We start from the raw sequence: 21,030 nt of genomic DNA, 5'->3' as shown, positions 1-21,030 counted from the left end.
AATTTAACTTTTATGTTTCCGATATTAAATATACAGTTCATAAGTAAATATCAGTGATATGATGCTGTACAAATACAGTGTAGTGGTAAGAAAAAAAACTATTTAAATACTCCTAGCTTGATAAAAGAATGTGTACACTTGTTGTGAAAGGCAGAAGCCATCAAGGACCATCACGTGATTAAGGCAGCATTATAATGATAGGTTCCCTTTGACAGTATGTTCAGACATAGCAAGTATGCTGTGGATTTTACTCAATGGAAAATTGGTAGCATTTTTATTAATAATTCTTTATTTTTTTTATTCCCCCTCACCAAATTCATATCAGAAAATGTGCAGCTTAACCACCCAGTGCCCCTGTGATTAGGTGTTAAATAGGCCTTGTCATTTCATCTACACTCACCGGCCACTTTATTAGGTACACGTGTCCAACTGCACGTTACCACTTAATTTCTAATTAGCCAATCTCATGGCGGCAACTCAGTGCATTTAGGCATGTAGACATGGTCAAGACAATCTCCTGCAGTTCAAACCGAGCATCAGTATGGGGAAGAAAGGTGATTTGAGTGCCTTTGAACGTGGCATGGTTGTTGGTGCCAGAAGGGCTGGTCTGAGTATTTCAGAAACTGCTGGGATTTCCACGCACAACCATCTCTAGGGTTTACAGAGAATGGTCCGAAAAAGAAAAAACATCCAGTGAGCGGCAGTTCTGTGGGCGGAAATGCCTTGTTGATGCCAGAGGTCAGAGGAGAATGGGCAGACTGGTTCGAGCTGATAGAAAGGCAACAGTGACTCAAATAGCCAACCGTTACAACCAAGGTAGGCAGAAGAGCATCTCTGAACGCACAGTACGTCGAACTTTGAGGCAGATGGGCTACAGCAGCAGAAGACCACACCGGGTGCCACTCCTTTCAGCTAAGAACAGGAAACTGAGGCTACAATTTGCACAAGCTCATCGAAATTGGACAGTAGAAGATTGGAAAAAAGTTGCCTGGTCTGATGAGTCTCGATTTCTGCTGCGACATTCGGATGATGGGGTAAGAATTTGGCGTCAACAACATGAAAGCATGGATCCATCCTGCCTTGTATCAACGGTTCAGGCTGGTGGTGGTTTAGTCATGGTGTGGGGAATATTTTCTTGGCACTCTTTGGGCCCCTTGGTACCAATTGAGCATCGTTGCAACGCCACAGCCTACCTGAGTATTGTTGCTGACCATGTCCATCCCTTTATGACCACAATGTACCCAACATCTGATGGCTACTTTCAGCAGGATAATGCGCCATGTCCAGGGCCGTATTTGCCACTAGGCACCCGTGGTCCGGTGCCTAGGGCGGCGCCCTGCGGGGGGCGGCACCCGCAGGGAACACCTTTTTTTATTACTTAAAAAAAAAAAAAAAAAAAAAAACTCCGTAGGCACCGGCCCACGGGTGCCTAGTCCGCACCGGGAGGGGGGGGGGGGGGGGTGACGGAGCGGCCGGGAGAAGGATAGGCAGGCAGGCTGGTTCCCTCCCCCCATGCAGCGCCGGGGTGCGATGCAGGTGTTGAGCTTCCGGCACACACAGTGTGACAGAGGCCGGAAGCTCCCAGCTGCAGCCCCGCGTTCCCAGATCTTCTCTCCTGCTCGGCGATGACGTCACATCACGTGAGCGCCGCCGAGCAGGAGACAAGATCCGGGACCGCGGGGCTGCAGCTGTGAGCTTCCGGCCTCTGTCACACTGTGTGTGCCGGAAGCTCAACACCTGCCCCGGACCCCGGCGCTGCATGGGGGGAGGGAACCAGCCTGCCTGCCCATCCTTCTCCCGGCCGCCCGCCCCGTCACCCCCAGCCTCTCCCCCTGCCCCCCAGCCTCTCCCCTGCCCCCCAGCCTCTCCCCTGCCCCCCAGCCTCTCCCCTGCCCCCCCAGCCTCTCCCCTGCCCCCCCCAGCCTCTCCCCTGCCCCCCCAGCCTCTCCCCTGCCCACCCCAGCCTCTCCCCTGCCCCCCAGCCTCTCCCCTGCCCCCCAGCCTCTCCCCTGCCCCCCCAGCCTCTCCCCTGCCCCCCAGCCTCTCCCCTGCCCCCCCAGCCTCTCCCCTGCCCCCCCTTAGCCTCTCCACTGCCCCCCCAGCCCCTCCCCTGCCCCCCCCAGTCTCTCCCCTGACCCCCCCAGCCTCTCCCCTGCCCCCCCTAGCCTCTCCCCTGCCCCCCCAGCCTCTCCCCTGCCCCCCCAGCCTCTCCCCTGCCCCCCCAGCCTCTCCCCCTAACCCTCAGCCTCTCCCCTGCCCCACAGCCTCTCCACCTAACCCTCAGCCTCTCCCCTGCCCCCCAGCATCTCCCCTGACCCCAGACTCTCCCCCTGCCCCCCAGACTCTCCCCCTGCCCCCCCCCCAGCCTCTCCCCGGCCCCCCCAGCAACTCCCCTGACCCCAGCGTCTCCCCTGCCCCCCCAACCTCTCCACCTAACCCTCAGCCTCTCCCCTGACCCCCAGCGTCTCCCCTGACCCCAGCCTCTCCCCCTGCATTCTCAGCCTCTCCCCTGACCCCCCAGCTTCTCCCCTGACCCCCCAGCTTCTCCCCTGCCCCCCCAGCCTCTTCCCCTTCCCCCCCAGCCTCTTCCCCTTCCCCCCCAGCCTCTTCCCCTTCCCCCCAGCCTTTTCCCCTGCCCCCCCCAGCCTCTCCCCCCCTGCATTCTCAGCTGCTCCCCTGCCTCCCAGCCCCTCCCCCTGACCCCTAGCTTCTCCCTCTGACCCCCAGCCTCTCCCCCTGCCCCCAGCCTCTCCCCCTGAATCCCAGCTTCTCCACTGCCTCCCTACCGCTCCCCCTGAACCCCAACCTCTCCCCCTGAACCCCAGCTTCTCCCCTGCCACCCTAGCTGCCCCTCCCTGCTGCTCCCCTGCCCCCCAGCTGCTCTCCCTGGCTCCCCCAGCTGCTCCCCCTGTCACCCCCAGCTGCCTCCCTTCCCCAGTCACCCCCAGCTGCCTCCCTTCCTCAGTCCCCCTCCCAGCTGCCTCCCTTCCTCAGTCCCCCCCCCCAGCTGCCTCCCTTCCTCAGTCCCCCCCCCAGCTGCCTCCCTTCCTCAGTCCCCCCCCCAGCTGCCTTCCTTCCCCAGTCACCCCCAGCTGCCTCCCTTACCCAGTCACCCCCAGCTGCCTCCCTTCCCCAGTCACCCCCAGCTGCCTGCCTTCCTCAGTCTCCCCCCAGCTGCCTCCCTTCCCCAGCTGCCTCCCTTCCCCAGTCACCCCCAGCTGCCTCCCTTCCCCAGTCACCCCCAGCTGCCTCCCTTCCCCAGTCACCCCCAGCTGCCCTCCTGCCCCAGTCACCCCCAGCTGCCCGCCTGCAGACGAGTTATGGTCAGAGAAGTCTTCATGATGCTGCGCCAGATGGAGAAGAAAGCAAAAAGTTAGCGACAGCAATTCGAGAAGACGTCACCTGTGAGTCATTAGTAACTGCACTGTAATCACTTCTATAGTGTGCAGAGCCTGTGTACCATTGAGGTCTCAATGGGTCAGTGTATTGTTTGCGGTAGTGTACTGACACAGCCCTGCGGTCACTACAGTACACTAACCCAAACTTTTAAACTAGGACCCAACTACAAGAGCTGCAGGCACTACAACTCCCAGCATATCCTGAGGGCTGTAGACTGTCAGTAAATGCTGGGAGTTGTAGTGCCTGCAGCTGTTGTAGTTGGGTCCTAGGTGCATTATACACTGGAGGCTTTGTGGGAGATCAGAATACAGAGATCTGTGGGGGCTCAGTGTAGGGAAGTGACCCCAGAACATCACTAATAGGGGATAGAACAAAAACATCTCCCCCTATCCCTATTAGTGCTGTTCTGGGGTCACGTCCCTGCACTGAGCCCCCACAGATCTATGTATTCTGATTTCCCACAACGCCTCCAGGACCCAACTACAACAGCTGCAGGCACTACAACTCCCAGAACAGTCTGCAGCCCTCAGGATATGCTGGGAGTTGTAGTGCCTGCAGCTGCTGTAGTTTGGTCCTAGGTGCATCATACACTGGATGCTTTGTGGCATATAATAATACATAGATCTGTGGGGGCTCAGTGCAGGGAAGTGACCCCAGAACATCACTAATAAGATATAGGGGGAGATGTTTTTGTTCTATCCCCTATTAGTGCTGTTCTGGGGTCACTTCCCTGCACTGAGCCCCCACAGATCTATGTATTCTTATGTGCCACAAAGCAGTGTATGATGCACCTAGGATCCAACTACAACAGCTGCAGGCACTACAACTCTCAGCATGTACTGACAGTCTGCAGCCCTCAGGATAAGCTGGGAGTTGTAGTAAAGTAGTACAATCCTATGATAACTGCGGCTGTAGACAGATGTTTTGCTGGACCTTCAGGGCTGATGGTTGTCACCCACAGATTGCAGCCACCAGGAGACTCTGCACACAGTGATTTATTAAAGGGTTGTCCTCGCAGAGACTACAACTCCCAGCATACCCTGAGAGCTGTATAAATGGAGGGTGTTCTGAGATTTGTCACAGATACAGATGAATTCAGGAAAGGAGCGGGTCAGCATGTCGTGTCTCACTGGTTCTATATTGGTGGGCCCCAGGTCCCCCAGTCCAACACTGGACAGAAGCGGCCCCCAAACTTAGACGTCCCCGGCCTCCTTCCTTCCTCCATCACGTCTGTTTGATGAGAACAGCGGGCATCAAGCAGAGCGACACCCAAGTGCCAGGGTATATACCATGCATGTACAGCAACGTGGGGGGGGGGGCGCCTCTGCGTGCAAAGTGCCTAGGGCAGCATGAACTCTAAATACAGGCCTGGCCATGTCATAAATCTAGAATCATCTCAGACTGGTTTCTTGAACATGACAATGAGTTCACTGTACTCAAATGGCCTCCACAGTCACCAGATCTCAATCCAATAGAGCATCTTTGGGATGTGGTGGAACAGGAGATTCGCATCATGGATGTGCAGCCGACAAATCTGCGGCAACTGTGTGATGCTATCATGTCAATATGGACCAAAATCTCTGAGGAATGCTTCCAGCACCTTGTTGAATCTATGCCACAAAGAACTGAGGCAGTTCTGAAGGCAAAAGGGGGTCCATCCCGTTACTAGCATGGTGTACCTAATAAAGTGGCCGGTGAGTGTATGTTTACATATAACAATATCAAAGTCAATATAAGAAACTGTTTAATATATTTTAGGCAAAAATCATCCTGTAGCTAGCTCAGTTATAAGCAAGGCAACTCTATGGGGGGGGGGGGGGGTACCTAGGTACACAGGCAGAGGAAGAGATAGCTAAGAGACAGCTCTGTAAGGATGCATCCACATCTCAGTTTTTCTGTCTGTAAATAAGAATCCAGGACCCATTGATTTCTATTGTTTGTTTAATTTTATTTTTCAGTAGATTTCGGTGTTGCCACAGATCTGTACTGGTACAGTCTGTTTTTGCGGGCCATGCTCCATTGACTTTATCCACTACAGAAGTGCTGGTCCATGATTTCAAGTGGCACATGTGTGGGCCGCAACATTTACGGACCTTGCATTGCATTCTTGCCCACAGCTGTGTGGACTAGGCTTTAGTATGAGATCTGACCGCAGGGCTACTTTAGACTACTCACTACAACGTTATCATGATTTTTGTGCACCTCAATGGAAAAGTGCAGGCTCCCTTCCTATGTGTGTGCACAGTGTGGCAGACATAGACATAATTCTTTGCCCACCAGCTCTGGGAGAACTGAAAATTACAGATTTAGCTTGCAGAGCAGAAGTCAGATTTACAATAGCTATGTATAGTGCTGCTCCTTATGTACAAAAACAGAGGCTTATTCTGAAACATCACCTGAAATGTCAGGTACACTTTAAAGTGTCACTGTCGTTTCGTGTTTTGTTTTTTGGCAGAAATCAATAGTACAGGCGATTTAAGGAAACTTTGTAATTGGGTTTATTAGGCAAATATGCTATTATCTGCATTCAAAAAGACTTTCCCCAGCCCCCCCCCCCTTCCCTCCTTTCTGTCACCCACTGCTCATTATCAGGAAATCTTTTCCATCAGTCGGGCCTTGTCTGTTCTATGGAGAGGAGGGAGATTAGTCGGCAGCAGAGAACAAAGGATTACACAGCGGGGAGCTGTGTGAAGCTGGTATCCAGAGGTAAGAGAGGTCTGTGCTGATAGCCCGGTAATGTAGCTGTAAATTAACTCTTTGTGGTCCTTTTTTGGTGCCTCATCTCCCTCCACCCCTACCCTCTCCATAGACAATCATAAAGACAGGGGGAAGAGCTTCAAACTGCTTTTTCACTATAAAAATGCAATTTTCTGCTAATAAACCCGATTACAATTCTTAAAATCGCCTGTTCTATTGATATCTGCAAAAAAAAATTTAAACAACAGTGACACTTTAAGGTAAAACAATAAGGGTACAAACACACAGTATATGCAGCAGATGCGCAGCAGATACGCAGCAGATTTGCAGCAGATTTGATGGTAAAGACTTGATGCTGTGTTCAGTTATTTAGATCTAATCTGCTGCATATCTGCTGCGTATCGCAGCAGTAAATACGCTGCGTATATGGTGTGTGTGTTTGTACCCTAAAAGTGTATTACAGAGTAAGGCAAAGAATAACTAGTGCCTTTACCAGCAACATTAATGGGGACACAAAAATGTTTGGGATTACTTTGTTATTGGTAGAATATGTCTCCGGTTGCCTGGTTGCATTTTTATTATTTTATCACAAATGGCTAAATGTATATATCTCATAGCTGCATGATTAGTTTATTTATCTGCTTTAGCATATATATATATATAAAGTTTTCTAAGCTTTTTAGTGTATGTCTACAAGCCCTTACTTAGGAACTCTATACACCTATATATTGCATAATAACCGTACATTAAACCCAGCTGGGGTTATAGGCTAGGCAGGGATGGGGATGTTTCTTTTGCAGAGTGCAAAGTCACATTATACTAATAAAGTGCAATATCGTGCACCATTGCCTGCTGCCATAAATTGTCAACCTTTATGTTAAGTTCTGCTTGTAGCAAAAGCCTGGAGTGGCTCATGGTGAGGCATACTATAAACAGTGTTCAAACCATATGGATTGTCCATAGACAAATCTACTTTTGGCTTTTTTAAATAATCTGCTGTGATTTCTTCTGATTGGCCGGCTGATCTGCATACAGATCAGCCACATTTTAACTCATTGGAGATAATCCATGGCTTTAAAGCGTGGAATTTACTGCAATAGTGAATTGTGAATTATAAAATTGGCAGTACATTATTTTTCATAGATTTTCCTGAGCGTGTTAATTGGTTTTAAAATACCCTATTTACTTATTGACAGATTCTAGATTTAAGACTGGAACTCCCAGCTGAATTTTGATACAATTCTTACCATAAAGAAATTGTACCAAACCTTATCTAGAGTTGACTCTGGACTACATTAGTAAAAATATTGCAGATATTTAATTACATAATGTGCGATTTGTTTTGGGTATGTTTCTGTGGTGCACATGCATCCAAAGTCATTCTCCAATAAAATATGCTAACGTCTGTGTTTTTAACCAGAGGAATTAAATTTTTGACATACTTTAGTCTTCTGATTTCTGGCTTTATATGGCAGATGAAAGTAGATCTGTGCTGGCCCTCTTGATTAATACTTTGACAAATCCACTAGATGCCTTTCTATACTGGTGTAGTTATGACACAAGAGTTTAGTCCATGCTATTATTAAACAGTACCCTTCTATAAGACCTGAAATGCCTAATGAGCATGTACATTATAGATTTTATGTGCCTGTCAGTCCCTGCCCACGCTGCATTATGGTGTTGATAGTAAAGCGTAAATTGCTGGTATATGCAATAGAGGCTGTATCTGAGTAGCACTACAGCCCTACAGTTTATTCACTCCGTTGTATTACACTACTGTCCTTCATGGACAGACACCGCAAGAATATGCCAAGTGATCCAGCCAATTGTCAATGCCAAGTAAGATCTCTATGTAAACAAGTCATGAAAATGTGCCCCCTGTAATGCTAGCAATAACACATATATACACAATAACACAGATATAGCACCTAGTTATTATGTCCTCTTACAATCCACAGCTGCTGTTGGGTTTGCTTTAATCATTTCAGCTTTTAAGATACAGATATATAGTTATCAAGATATATATGTATGTATATAGTATATTATATTCTCATTAACTATTCTCTCATTGCCTATGATGTCACACTGATCCTGCCCCAATAAGACGTTGGGATTGTTACCCTGTGACTTAGGGCCCTATTCCACCGGACGATTATCGTTTGCATAATCGTTAACGATTAACTATCTCAAACGACCGCTATTGCGAAAGACCTGAAAACGTTCACTCATTTCCATGGAACGATAATCGTTACTTCTGATCGTAATTGCGATCGTTTTTCTTCGCTATTTATTCGCTATTGCGTTCGTATCTATTGCAAACGACCGAACGATGTCTTATTCAATGCGAACGATTTGCGAACGAGCAACGATAAAAATAGGTCCAGGTCTTATAAAGCAATCAACGATTTCTCGTTCGGTCGTTAATCGTTAACTGCATTTCAACCGAACGATTATCGTTTAGATTCGAACGATTTAACGATAATCTGAACGATAATCGTCCGGTGGAATAGGGCCCTTACTGTGGATGACACACAGATGTTAAGAAACAAGGTAGCAGGTAAATGCACAGGAGTCGTTCTGAAAATTCTTAGGGTGAGTTCACATTACGGAATAGGGGCAGATAATTCGCCCCAAATTATGCAGCTCGCACGTCTTTCTGCCCGTGCCATAGACTCATTCTATTGTCAGGCGGATTGCGGCGGACTGCGGGATTCACCCGACAATAGAATGGTGACTATAGGACGGGTGGCAATGTGCAGGAACTTCTGCCCTGATTCCCCAAGTGTGAACCCACCCTTATAGAGGAAACTTCTTTAACAGAAGCTGCTTGTCACTTGGCTTCAGAAAATACAAAACATTGTTAAAAACTGGAGTACATTTCATCCCAAGAGCCAAATCGTGGACCAGCCTGAAACTTTTAATTTTATGTATTTTTTCACTTGAAATTTTATTTCCTTCCTACTAAATCACATCTGGTCCTAAAGTAGGAGAAACTGGTTACTACAGTTATTTGTCTGCTTGATTTTATTCCATTTAAAGAATTTTTTTTTTGTTTTTTTGCAGGACCAAGTTTAGCATTAGTATTGTCAGAATGCAGATGTGGGAAAGAACAGTTTGAAGGCATCTGTATCCTGGAAGCTGCATTTATTTTAGGGAGTAGGCCAACCACCCATCAACAGTTGATGAGATTCAGAATTGATATTTAATACAGATAGCAAACATTTCAGTGTCATGTCAAGTTTTTATGGGTCAGGGTTTGAGTATTCAGACCCTGACCGATCCGTAGAATGAGTTGGGTTTGCTTTAATAATAAGACGTGCCTTATAGACTTTATATGGCTGTCTCCTCTTGACACAGAGCCGGGGGAGGAATGCACTGAGCACAACTTCTCCCAGATCATTCTCTTTATCTGCCACAGTCTGAACACTCAGATCCTGATCGATCAAAACTTTTGACACGTCTCTCTGACCTGCTAAGTTTTTTTGGTGACAGCCCCTCTTTAAGGTCTTTGTGGAAATACTAATTTCAGAGCAGTATTTTCCCAGAGGTCAGACTTACATTTTTGGGACTCTGATACTATTGATTTATAAATGGAACAAGTTTTAGGCCCTGTTTTTTTAGCTGTGCATACGAGAATAGGTAATCAAAGCCACAATCCACATTAAGGGTGTGTTCACACCTACAGGATCTGCAGCAGATCTGCAGCAGATTTGATGCTGTGTTCAGTTATTTAAATGAAATCTGCTGCAGAAAATCAGCTGCAGATCCTGTAGGTGTGAACGCACCATAAGGGTAGCTTCACTTGTACTGGATCCGCAGCGGATTTCACGATGTGAGTTTGCAGTGAAATCCGCTGCTGATCCTGGTAGTGTGAACTGAACGAGTCACAAACTTGTAGCGGAATTTTCATTCCGCTGCCAGTATGTGACCCGGCCCCTTTAACCCCCGCAGCCCCCGGCCTGCAGCATACGTTACCTGCTCGGCGCCGCGACTGTGTGAGGCTCCCTTTCCCATCAGCCAATCAGTGCACGGCAGCACTGATTGGCTGATGGGGAACGAGTGCAGCAAAATCCGCTGCGGATCCAGTACGTGTGAAGCTACCCTAACTGTGGAAGTTGTGTTAACAGGTCCCTCAAAGGCTGAAAGACCTCATCCCTAGGTGTGTCTTCTAATCGATTGTCATCTAGTGAAGTATGGGATGGTCAAACTGAATATTCCAAAACACATTGAGAACTCATGCCAAATGCCTGGATGATTGCCAAGAATTTCTGGGTTATGAAACACTCATAGGCCTTCAAGGTACATGAGCATTTTCCTCATTAAAGTTTCATATCCACAATATAATAATGACTTTATTTCTTAATTTCCCTTTACTCTGGCAAAAAAAAAAAAAAAAAAAAAATCTTTAAACCATCAAAGCTTGCAGTAATGCTTCACTGTAACAAGTTTGATCATTATACCTTGTCCCTTAGGCTCTCCAAAATGCTTCAGATCCAACTGTTGACAAACTATGTAAGGATATGCTTTTGGCGTTATGAGGGAAAGGTGTTATTTCCTTCATTGCTTTTCGCGCTCTGATCCTCACACCCTGTATGCCGTATAGAAGAATGTTTAGATAGGTTTACTTTGAGAAATTGCTTGTGCCACATGTAATGGGGTGGACATGGTTTCCTTCTATGAAGCTTTCCCTGAATTATTCGGGAAGTGACATTATTTGGGACTGCACCCTGATATCCCAGAGGTTTTGATCTGGACAGTTTTCATTACACCGTAATCTGTCATCTTTAATTGACGTTCTAAACTGCTGACATTGTTAGATAGCTGTTTGAGACACATTGTACCTGTCATATAGCCAGCTTGCTGCACTTCAGGAGCTCAGGAAAGCCTCGTCATTTCAGAGATGAAAAGGTTTATTCTACATTGTGGAAGTACAGACCGATAAATGAAAGGTACCATGTGTCTCCTTGTCTTAGCAACTATCACAGCAGTTTGGAACATGAATTGCAGCTGACAGATTCCCTTTAATGCTTTGCTGTCTCCTCTGTTATGTACTTACACCAAGGATTTGTATGCATCTTTTTATCTGTTTTTCCATCCTTTTTTTAAATGGAAGTCAATGGAAAAATGGATCAAAGTGGATGCACACACATTTTTTTTTTTTAATACATTAAATGGATGAGAAAAATGGATTAGTAAAACGCAGTGTTAACGCAGCCTTAGCTTTTTGGCCCTTATTGGAAATATTGAAGTGAATATTTCTTGCCTTTGTGTATTTCTGCTGTTACTTTGTAACATTTGCCACAATTTCATGGTTGTGTTTTTTTTTTTGTTTTTTTTTGTTTTTTTTTTGTGTGTATGCTATAAAAAACTTTATCTATATTGGTTCTAAGCATGTTAAAACTAGTAATAAACTTAACTCCTCTGGTCAATGATTTGGTGGCTACATTCAGCCAGCTTCCCTGCTCAAAGACATTTACATAAGTTAGAATTGTTCTATCGCTTTAAACAAATGAATTGGCATTTGGTTTGCTTAATTCTCTCTGCCAATATGTTGCTGTACTGCTGTATGTTTGGCATGAACATGTTCTGTAGTCACTTCTTCCGTTTCAAGTCACGTTATTGTTGATCATTGCCAGTGATCTTTATCAGCCAGATCTGCAAAGGAAGTATTGCCTTTCAATCAGAGTTCCTTCCACCAGCGCAAAATCCATGCAATCTCCAAAAAACATATTAACGCTGTTTCAATGGCCTTCATATAGGTGTGTTCATTACCTGGCAACGGTCCTTCTTTTCTTCACTAGTAATTAGAAATGAGTAAAGCGTTATCTCAATGCTAAATGCTCAGCATTTCAATCCTGCTGCCTGGAGAAGGTGGATGCAGTCCCGGGGCTGCCTAGAAATCATGGATACAATTTATGGTTTAGGGTGCCTTTACATAGAGAAATTTATCTGACAGATTTTTGAAGCCAAAGCCAGGAACAGCCTATAAACAGAGAACAGGTCATAAAAGAAAAACTGAGATTTCTTCTCTTTTCAAATACATTCCTGGCTTTGGCTTCAAAAATAAGATAAATCTCTGTGTAAAGGCACCGCTTTTCAGCGCTTCTTCACCTTCAGTTACTTGTCATGCTGAAAACTGAGTGATGGGCAAATCTGTTGTTCTTTTACAGGTAATGAGTGTTTTCAAGTACATAATTAGAAAAATAATGTCTACCATGAATGGCGACAGTAAGAAATGACTATGCTGGTAAATTAATGTAAGTCAATGAGCCACTCAGGATGAATTAGCAGATTTACATTGCATCAAAGGGAATATAGAGTGTGCTCACAAGACTCCGCTGCAAAAGGAATGATCAGAGGAGTAAAAAGACGCTATTAAGTACAATATCTCAAAAGTGCTGACTTTGGTAACCAGAATCCGATATTGGTGGAGTCCAGTAGGAGAAGACAATTTTTTCATAATTTCTAGTGCTCTTCGTTTGGGTGACAATATTAAAGGAAATGTCCACTCTCTCTAGTTGTCTCTAGTGTTATTCTGGGACCCTCAGTTTCTCATCAACACAGTGCCTAAAGTCTTACAGCTTAAATGCACATTTAGGGCCTTATTACACCGAGCGATTATCTGCCAAATGTGACAGGGCAGGGGAAAGTGGGAGAGGACAGCAGGGGGGGATTTACAAGGCTGTGGGGGTGACACAAGAAAGGGAATGTCTAGAGGGCCTGGCGTACTGGAGTATGAGAAGACAGCCAGGCAGCCTTGGCGCTACTTCCTCTGTCCCTCTTCCTACCAGAGACATGGAACAGCTGTCTTCCATCTCTGTAGTGGGCCGAGTTAGCAGCGGTAACCCAGCCCACCACTGACATAACTGCTTTGGGCCATAGCAGAGAGGGAGGACACGTGTTCCCGACATAGAAGGTGGGGGCCAGGAGGAAGGAGCGTGTCAGAGAGGACTACATTTAGATGAATTTATGCGTGAGTGCACCTAGAAAGCTGCTAAAGGGTGCAGAAGCAATAATTATTTGATCTTTAGAAAGATATAAAACTATCAGTGGGCTAGTAGTTCCTGCATAAATGATTTTGGGTGGAATACCACTCCACCATTATTATGACAAAAAAAAGTATTGGCTGCCTGAAATTCTTTGGGCTGTATTCACTAGTGGCAGATTTGTCGCTATAGTAAATTTACCACACAACCATTCTTGTGGATAGAATTTATGAAACAGCTCTCTTATTAGGCGTGAACAATATTTTTATTATGTAAATGTTAATTCACTGTGAGAAAAAATGCAGTGTATTTAGATGTTTACAAGGTTGCCCAGACTCTCTATACATGACGTATGCATGAACATGCATGTCTGGCAGAGCATGCCTCCTATTTCACTAGAGGAAGCACATAAGTGGCTTCTAGACACATCTGGTGTTGCTTATATCCTGGGGAAAAATAGAGAGTAAATAGGACATAAAGGATTAAAGTCCAGCATGTTCAACCTCTGTGTTCTCCCCTTCTGGAAGACATTGGGGATAGTCAGATATTCCCACATTAAACTGATGGTGAATCTTGTGAGAATTGTATGAATTTCTAGGAAAATATCTAAAATGTGTCACCAACATCGTTTTCAGACACAGGCTTGAGTAAGGATTTTGACAGGCGTTTGCAATACAGAACTGTCAGTTGCTCCTTAGCATTACAAAAATACTGCATAATGCCAAAACATTGCAGAGCCTTCATCTGTATGTTCACACTGAGGAATTGTGAGGTATTTGAAGCAGAATCTGTGCTTAATTTCTTAAGGATTCCGCTTGAAATTCTGCCCGTAAAATATGAACAGAGCAATGTCGCATTGTGTTCAATGGGATTTCCACTCTGTTGTTCACACGGCGGAGCGTTTGCGCAAAATTTTCTGTCGCGTATCTGCTTTACGCCCAACGAATTGATATGTAATTTCTTAGGGCGGATTCCCCTACAAAAATCCATGGGCCTTAATTCCACTTGCCTGTGGCATAAAAAAAACAAACAAACATTACAAAGCCCCCTAGTTCCCCGCCATCTAATGGTGTATGCATACTTTATTATAAATACTAGTAACCAACTATAGGGAGCTTTATTAAATGTAATGTATTTCACAGTTTAATTGTGTTGGACTTGTGCAGCACACTGTAGAACAAATATATGTTCCTATAACTTGTATTTTCAGTTCATTTAGGCTAGACAGCAATATCTAAGTGGGAAGCAAATTGTAAATCCTATGTATGAACCATTACTTGCACCATGTAAATGGTGTGCCTGTGTAAAATTTCTCACTTAGTATAAAACTGATGAAATAACTTGCGCCGTGAAGATGAATGCATCCCACAGTCAAGAGACTGCTTTACACGTGGAAGTATAGAATAACCTGAATGCCAAGGTCACTGGCATCTTATAAGAGCTCAGCATCCTATGGCAGCACCTACAATAAATATCCAAGATTCTAGGTCCTGGACATAGGCTCTGGCTTCTTCAGCACATCAGAGCTGCCGTACATTATTGTTGCAGGTTTAGGAGACTGCTTCACTATAGATATACACTGTAGGAGTCTATTTGGTGCATGGAGCTCTTCAAGCAACTCCTGTATTTTGATAAGTGGGTAAAGGTCGTAGCTTTTTTGCTGCTTGGTAACATTCTCTGTGGCCAGAATGAGCTGCTACTGTTTGTTTTGTTGTACTAGGCCTTGTGTTCTTGGCAGAGAAGGTCAAGGTATTAGATTCTGGGAGTCTGTATCAGGGCTCCTGCAAACATTGTATCACGTTTAACCATTTATTTGTTTTGTATGATGTGCTTAGTTATTGAATGAATTATTTAATGGTTTGGGCTTTTTTTTTTTTTTTTTTTTGTAACAGTAAACTTTTCTCTGAGTGTGTATAAGAGGTTTGGTTATGACATTGGTTGTATCTGCTGACAGTTTTGTTGTGTTGTAAACCTTGTGAAACTTAGGAACATCATGTCAGATATATATTGTGTGTGTGTATATAACATTTTTTTTTTCTATTTCTTGGGGGGGGGGGTCTAGCTAGATTTTTGATATACATGCTGGTTTTTATAGTTTCTCTCCTAACAATTATCATACTTTTGTTTTCCAGGCTTCCCTGTTCTGTGCTCATATTCTAGCTGAACCATGAAAAAGTTTAAGAGGCGACTTTCACTTACTTTGCGAGGCAGTCAGACAATAGATGAATCTCTATCTGAACTGGCAGAGCAAATGACAATAGAGGAGAACAGTAGCAAAGACAATGGTAAGTAGAATTGTGTGCTATTAATATTAAAGGGTTTTCTTTTTGTGTGTGTTGGTTGGAAATTACAACAGATCACATTGAGTTATATAGACTTGGTAGTGGCATTTGATGGCCTGTACATTGGCCGGAGAATGTGCAGAAACAAAACCCCATCCATGTATTCAGTACGGCCATTGTTTCCCATTTTGTATTTTTAGGAGTCGTAAAAGGATTTCACAACAGGTTGTGGCCTAAACTGTGCCACTAAATGCTACAGATGTTATTCAATATTTTAGAAATATTTCTAGTCAAAGTTTAGGCCAGTGTTAAGTGGAACAGGTTGAAATGGCACCATTTTTTTATACATACAAGGCCCTTTTAGAGGTCACAGTAATACATTTCATACCCCTCAAAAGAGTTAAATCCAGTAAGTTAGTAGCAATATTTTAGCACAATGACCACCTGCTTGTAGGTTTGTCTAACCATGCAGTACAATTTTATATTCCCATCCATCAGCCATATGCAAACGTAAAAATCCAGGCGTTTCTTCTTTACTTTAAGCCAGGATTGTGCATTAGGCAGTGGTATACTTATTGAGTTTACTGAAACAATCGATAACAGCTTTGTTTGTTTAATGTTAAGGGTACTGTTGTCAGGAGACCTCTTTGTGTCTTGTGACACTGGAGATGGCTGTGCCATCTGTAAATGGAACAATTATTATTCTGTTGGCTAAGGAGAACATTTGCTTTACAGATTTAAGAGAGAGCTTGGTGGCTAAATAATAGAAAGAGAAACTTTGGTGTAACACGGTGCCAACAACTTCAAAGTCCTTATATTCTTTCATTGTGCCCCCATATTGTTAATGGGGTGCTTTAAAGACCTTTTCCACAAATGACTTTGTCACCTATCCACAGGGATAAGTCAGCTACCTCCATCAGCCCCATATGCAGTAAAGCTCTTCCTCACAGGGGGAGCAGCAGGGGACTTGGGATTTCTGTTCTGGTGACCCTTATAAACAGAATCTGTCACATGTGTGGATGTTGGCGGCGACTGCTGCAGTAACGACAAAAAGCGACATTTATCTGTGTTTCAAGAAGCCAGGGAGGCAAGTCAGAGCCCCTAGCCCACTCCGCTATGTAACATCTCTCCTCCTGTGTCCTGTGTGCAAGATCATTTAACTTAGTGAGGTGACTCCGTTATCCTTCCAGTACAGCATAAAGGTGTTATTCCACGGGCCATAAGGGGCCTGATAATAACTGTAAACTCTAGCTGATCGGCGTTCGTTTACTAGGCCTATTCCACAGCCCGATTATTGTTTAGCAAGGGCTGCATGGACATCGTAACCTATGTCCTTGCAGCCCTTGCTTAAACTTTTTACATTACCTATCCAGGCTGCAGGGCTCCTCTTGTGGTATTCTCCATGGATATTATCGCTCCATGGAATAGGCCCCTAAGACTAAAAAAAACACGCCTTCCTTTCTTAACTAAAGGTCCCCATACACCTTGCAGTGGCTTTGGCCTTCAAGCTAAGAGGTATGGGGCTCTTGTTGTTGATAAGGGTCGCGTGTGATGAAAAATCATTGATCCCTTTGTTCAGAGAGAGATAAGTCATAGTCAGAATTCTTTCGCTGCAGCTTACCCCTCCCCATAGAGAATACATGAGTGTTTGTCCTTGCCAAATGTTCCTGTGTAAGGGGAGGACAGGCAGCGGGTGGGGAAGATAGCTGACAGCCGAACAGTCAGTCATTGAAGGTGTATGACCACCTTAAGGCTGCTGTCTCACACACAGCATTTTTTTTAGGGTGCCTTCACACATACCGACTCGCAGCAAAAAAACTCGCTGCGAGTTTCTGCTACGAGCCGAGGTCCTGGAAGGCCCCTATCACTACATACAAGTAGTGGTCTGAAAGACCGCTGCGTGTATGTAATGCAGCCGCCCCCTTAACCCCTTCGGCTCCCGCACCGCCGTCTCCATACATTACCTGGCTCTGGCTGCACGGGGTCCTGCTCTACCGTCCAGCTAATCAGTGGCTGCGGCTGGGCAACACACTGATTGGCCGGGGCGGCAGAGCAAGACGCCGGGACCCCGTGCAGCCAGAGCCAGGTAATGTATGGAGACAGGAGCGGTGCGGGAGCCGAAGGTGTTAAGGGGGCGGCTGCATACTACACGCAGCAGTCTTTCAGACCTCTGCTTATATGTAGTGATAGGGGCCTTCCAGGACCTCTGCTCGTAGCAGAAACTCGCAGCGAGTTTTTTGCTGCGAGTCGGTATGTGTGAAGGCACCTTATGAAGCTTGGATTTATTGGCAACATTCAGTGGCTATTGGGGAACAAACGGGTGCATTGTTTTCACTGTGTTTTAGAATGCATATATCTGAGCTCTAACATGGGATCTAGGTTATTTTGCAGGTGTGCATCTGCCCTGTACTTATCAGACCATAGAAGAATAATTCAGAAGAATAATTCAGATTAGATCAGTTTAGTGCTTTTTTTTTTTTTTTTTTTTTTTTTTTTTTTTTTTTTGCTTTTTTAGCAGAAGCTCCAGCTTTTTGAGAATACTGTGTATTTTTTCCCCTTTTAATTACTGAACTATTTTCGGGGTAGAGATTGAGAGTGACAGAATGCGTCTGCCGGCTCGCTTGCCATCGCACAAATGAGAGCATATCAAAGGAATGTTGTACTTGAGCCAACTTTTATTATTTTAATGAACACGGTTGAATGACAGTCAATGGCAATGTTTTATCTGTGTGAGCGGCTCTCGGGAGATGTGCAAGGTTTTTGATCATGCTTGGAATGATCTGTTTATATGTTAGAAATGATTGTCTAATCCCAGCTGAAATGCAGGGAAAATAAACTAGTCTACATATGACAGCATGTTGGGTACCAGACATGGTTGAAAGGTTTAAAACCTGTCACTCGGTGCGTTGTTTGTGTCCTTTAAAGCAAGTAATTGAACTGTATGTTTATGCTCTATACATGCTGACAGGTTTATTACAGCAGGAGCAGTAGACAGCAGAAATGGTGCAGGTCACAGGGAATCCCACTGGTGATTTTGAGAGACATCCTGCACTGTACACTTATTCCTGTCAAGAGAAATATCTTCCTGTTAAGTTTTTCATGACTTAACTGAAACCTTTACTAACTGTACTATATGTAGTGTAATGAAAGAAAAAGATCTGTATGACTTTAAATATCTGATGTAAGAGAAGAGCCCACTAGCATTTGTGGCCCTGTTTTTTTTTTTTTGCTCATGCACCTTATGGCTGCATTGACACTACGTATATTTCAGTCAGTATATGTATATTTCAGTCAGTATTGCAACCAAAACCAGGAGTGGATTAAAAACACAGAAAGGATCTGTTCACATAATGTTGAAATTGAGTGGATGGCCGCCATTTAATGGCAAATATTTGCTGTTATTTTAAAACAACGGCTGTTATATTGAAATAATGGCAGTTATTTACTGTTATATGGTGGCCATCCACTCAATTTCAACATTGTGTGAACAGGTCCTTTCTGTGTTTTTAAAGAAGCAGTTCACTTTTTTTTATCCGCCTATAGTTGTATAGTCTGGATTTTTATGGTGAGGTTTTCAGCCAACGATTTAGTAGAATCATCACATATTGTGAAGTGGATGGCTTGCATCCTGAATCTTTTGGTGCTTCAGATCTAGATTAGATTGTGCCCACTCCATAAGAAAAAAGCAGCTTCACCTAAAAGCGGATCCTTATGTTTTGAGGGTTCTAAACTCGATGAGTTTGTGATCTGTCCTGAGTGAATTTAAAACCAAAAGTTGTCCAAGAAGAATATCCCCTTCAGTACACGAGCCTGGAATTCTTGTAAAGACACTTTCATTCGGTATGCCCTCAGAGAGACATGTCATAAAAGTCCTGTGTCTCGCTCAGTTTTCATAACTCCCATTTATTTCCGTGCAGGCGGCCACATGTTTGGCAGTAGTAGGTTAATTTTTTTTTTTTTTTTGTGGCCATTAGCAAAAGTTTAAAGACAATGGGGAAGATTTATCAAGCTAGTGTAAAATAGAATTGTCTTAGTTGCCCCTAGCAACCAATCAGATTCCACCTTTCATTTTCAAAAGGACCTCTGATGAATGAAAAGTGGAATCTGATTGGTTGCTAGGGGCAACTAAGACAATTTTATTTTACACCAGTTTGATAAATCTCCCCCAATACGTAGTCTCATCTGCCAGTCGTGGTAAAATAGTGTTACTGTTGTCAAAATTGCTGCAAAAATGCATCAGAAAACTTAACGTGTGAACAGTGCCTTTGAGAAGGTCATAGAACTGCAGCATTAAGTCATATTATTAAACCACAGTAACAAAGGGATTTCCTTGTTTATTAATAATTTTATAGGTTTTGGAAGAGGCAAAACAAAGAAGTCATTCACATTTTCTCACTGTCTTACTAGAATGAACTACACAATGTGTGTATTTATTAACTCTCTTCATGCTACGTATTCCAGTAAAGGTAGGCCTGCTTGCTCTGTTGCCACAGTATCTAAGGGTATAAACCCACACACCGTATACGCAGCGTATTTACTGCTGTGATCCGCATCAAATACGCAACAAATACGCAGCAGATTAGATCTAAATAACTGAACACAGCATCAAATCTAAACCATCAAATCTGCTGCGTATTTGTTGCGTATCTGCTGTGTATACGGTGTGTGGGTTTGTACCCTAAGGGTGCCTTCACACCTACCGTATCGCAGTAGAAAATCCGCTGCAGATCCGCAGCGGATTTAACTAAATGAATGAACACAGCACTAAATCCGCACTTACAAATCTGCTGCGGATCCGCAGCGGATTTGACAGTGCGTATTTAATGCTGTGTTCATTTATTTAGTTAAATCTGCTGCGGATCCGCAGCGGATTTTCTACTGCGATACGGTAGGTGTGAAGGCACCCTTAAGGTAGCATGGTGTAGAGGCGGAGATGCTAGCCTCTGAGATATATCATTTAGGGTGCCTTCACACCTACCGTATCGCAGCAGAAAATCCGCTGCAGATCCGCAGCAGATTTAACTAAATGAATGAACACCGCATCAAATCCGCACTTACAAATCTGCTGCGGATCCGCAGCGGATTTGACAGTGCGTTTTTAATGCTGTGTTCATTCATCTAGTTAAATCTGCTGCGGATCCGCAGCGGATTTTCTGCTGCGATACGGTAGGTGTGAAGGCACCCTTACTATTGTTTACACTGCATGCATTATTTTATATTTTTTTTTCTCCATCCTGGTGGAATATTGCAAACTGGCCAACACTATCAGAGAACGTACACTGGGTCCATCAGGCTTTGTCTCTACACTGTTCAACCCTATTTGCCACTGCAGAAGGGATCTGTGATGGAGGCCCCCGAATTGAGCCTCTGATGTAAATGTAAAACCTTAGGTACATAGTATATAGCTATATAGTCTGTGAAGAGAAGTCTTTTGTAGTATATTATTCTGTCAATTTGGGTATGTAGAGGAATGCTGGCCTCTTAGCGTTTTACTTGCCGCACGTAATACAATCTAGCGATGCCATCCTTTGTTTCCGGAGGCTGAAGGTCAGAGCATGCCTTCTAAATCAGCAGCTCAGTATTTCTTTGGTTGCTTTCTCTAGAAGTGACATTGACATGGATCTCAAAGCAGCTGAGTGGCTTTTATTGTTAAGCTGACTTTCAGG

The 21,030-nt window shown here is 44.4% G+C and overlaps 1 protein-coding gene across 3 annotated transcripts in view; it reads left to right on the top strand.

Moving 5' to 3' along the window:
* Window positions 1-21,030, top strand: part of CDK17 (cyclin dependent kinase 17) — a 113,362-nt gene that overhangs the window by 44,636 nt on the left and 47,696 nt on the right. For all 3 annotated transcript variants that reach the window (XM_069973803.1, XM_069973789.1, XM_069973797.1), the window contains exon 2: window positions 15,215-15,367. In XM_069973803.1, the coding sequence (XP_069829904.1) occupies window positions 15,250-15,367 (118 nt within the window). In that variant the 5' untranslated portion in view covers window positions 15,215-15,249. The remainder of the gene's footprint in view (window positions 1-15,214; window positions 15,368-21,030) is intronic.

Source organism: Dendropsophus ebraccatus, chromosome 1 (assembly GCF_027789765.1).
Source record: "Dendropsophus ebraccatus isolate aDenEbr1 chromosome 1, aDenEbr1.pat, whole genome shotgun sequence".
Lineage (NCBI taxonomy): Eukaryota > Metazoa > Chordata > Amphibia > Anura > Hylidae > Dendropsophus > Dendropsophus ebraccatus.
Note: the sequence above shows the minus strand (reverse complement) of the source record. Positions and strands in the feature narration are given on the sequence as shown.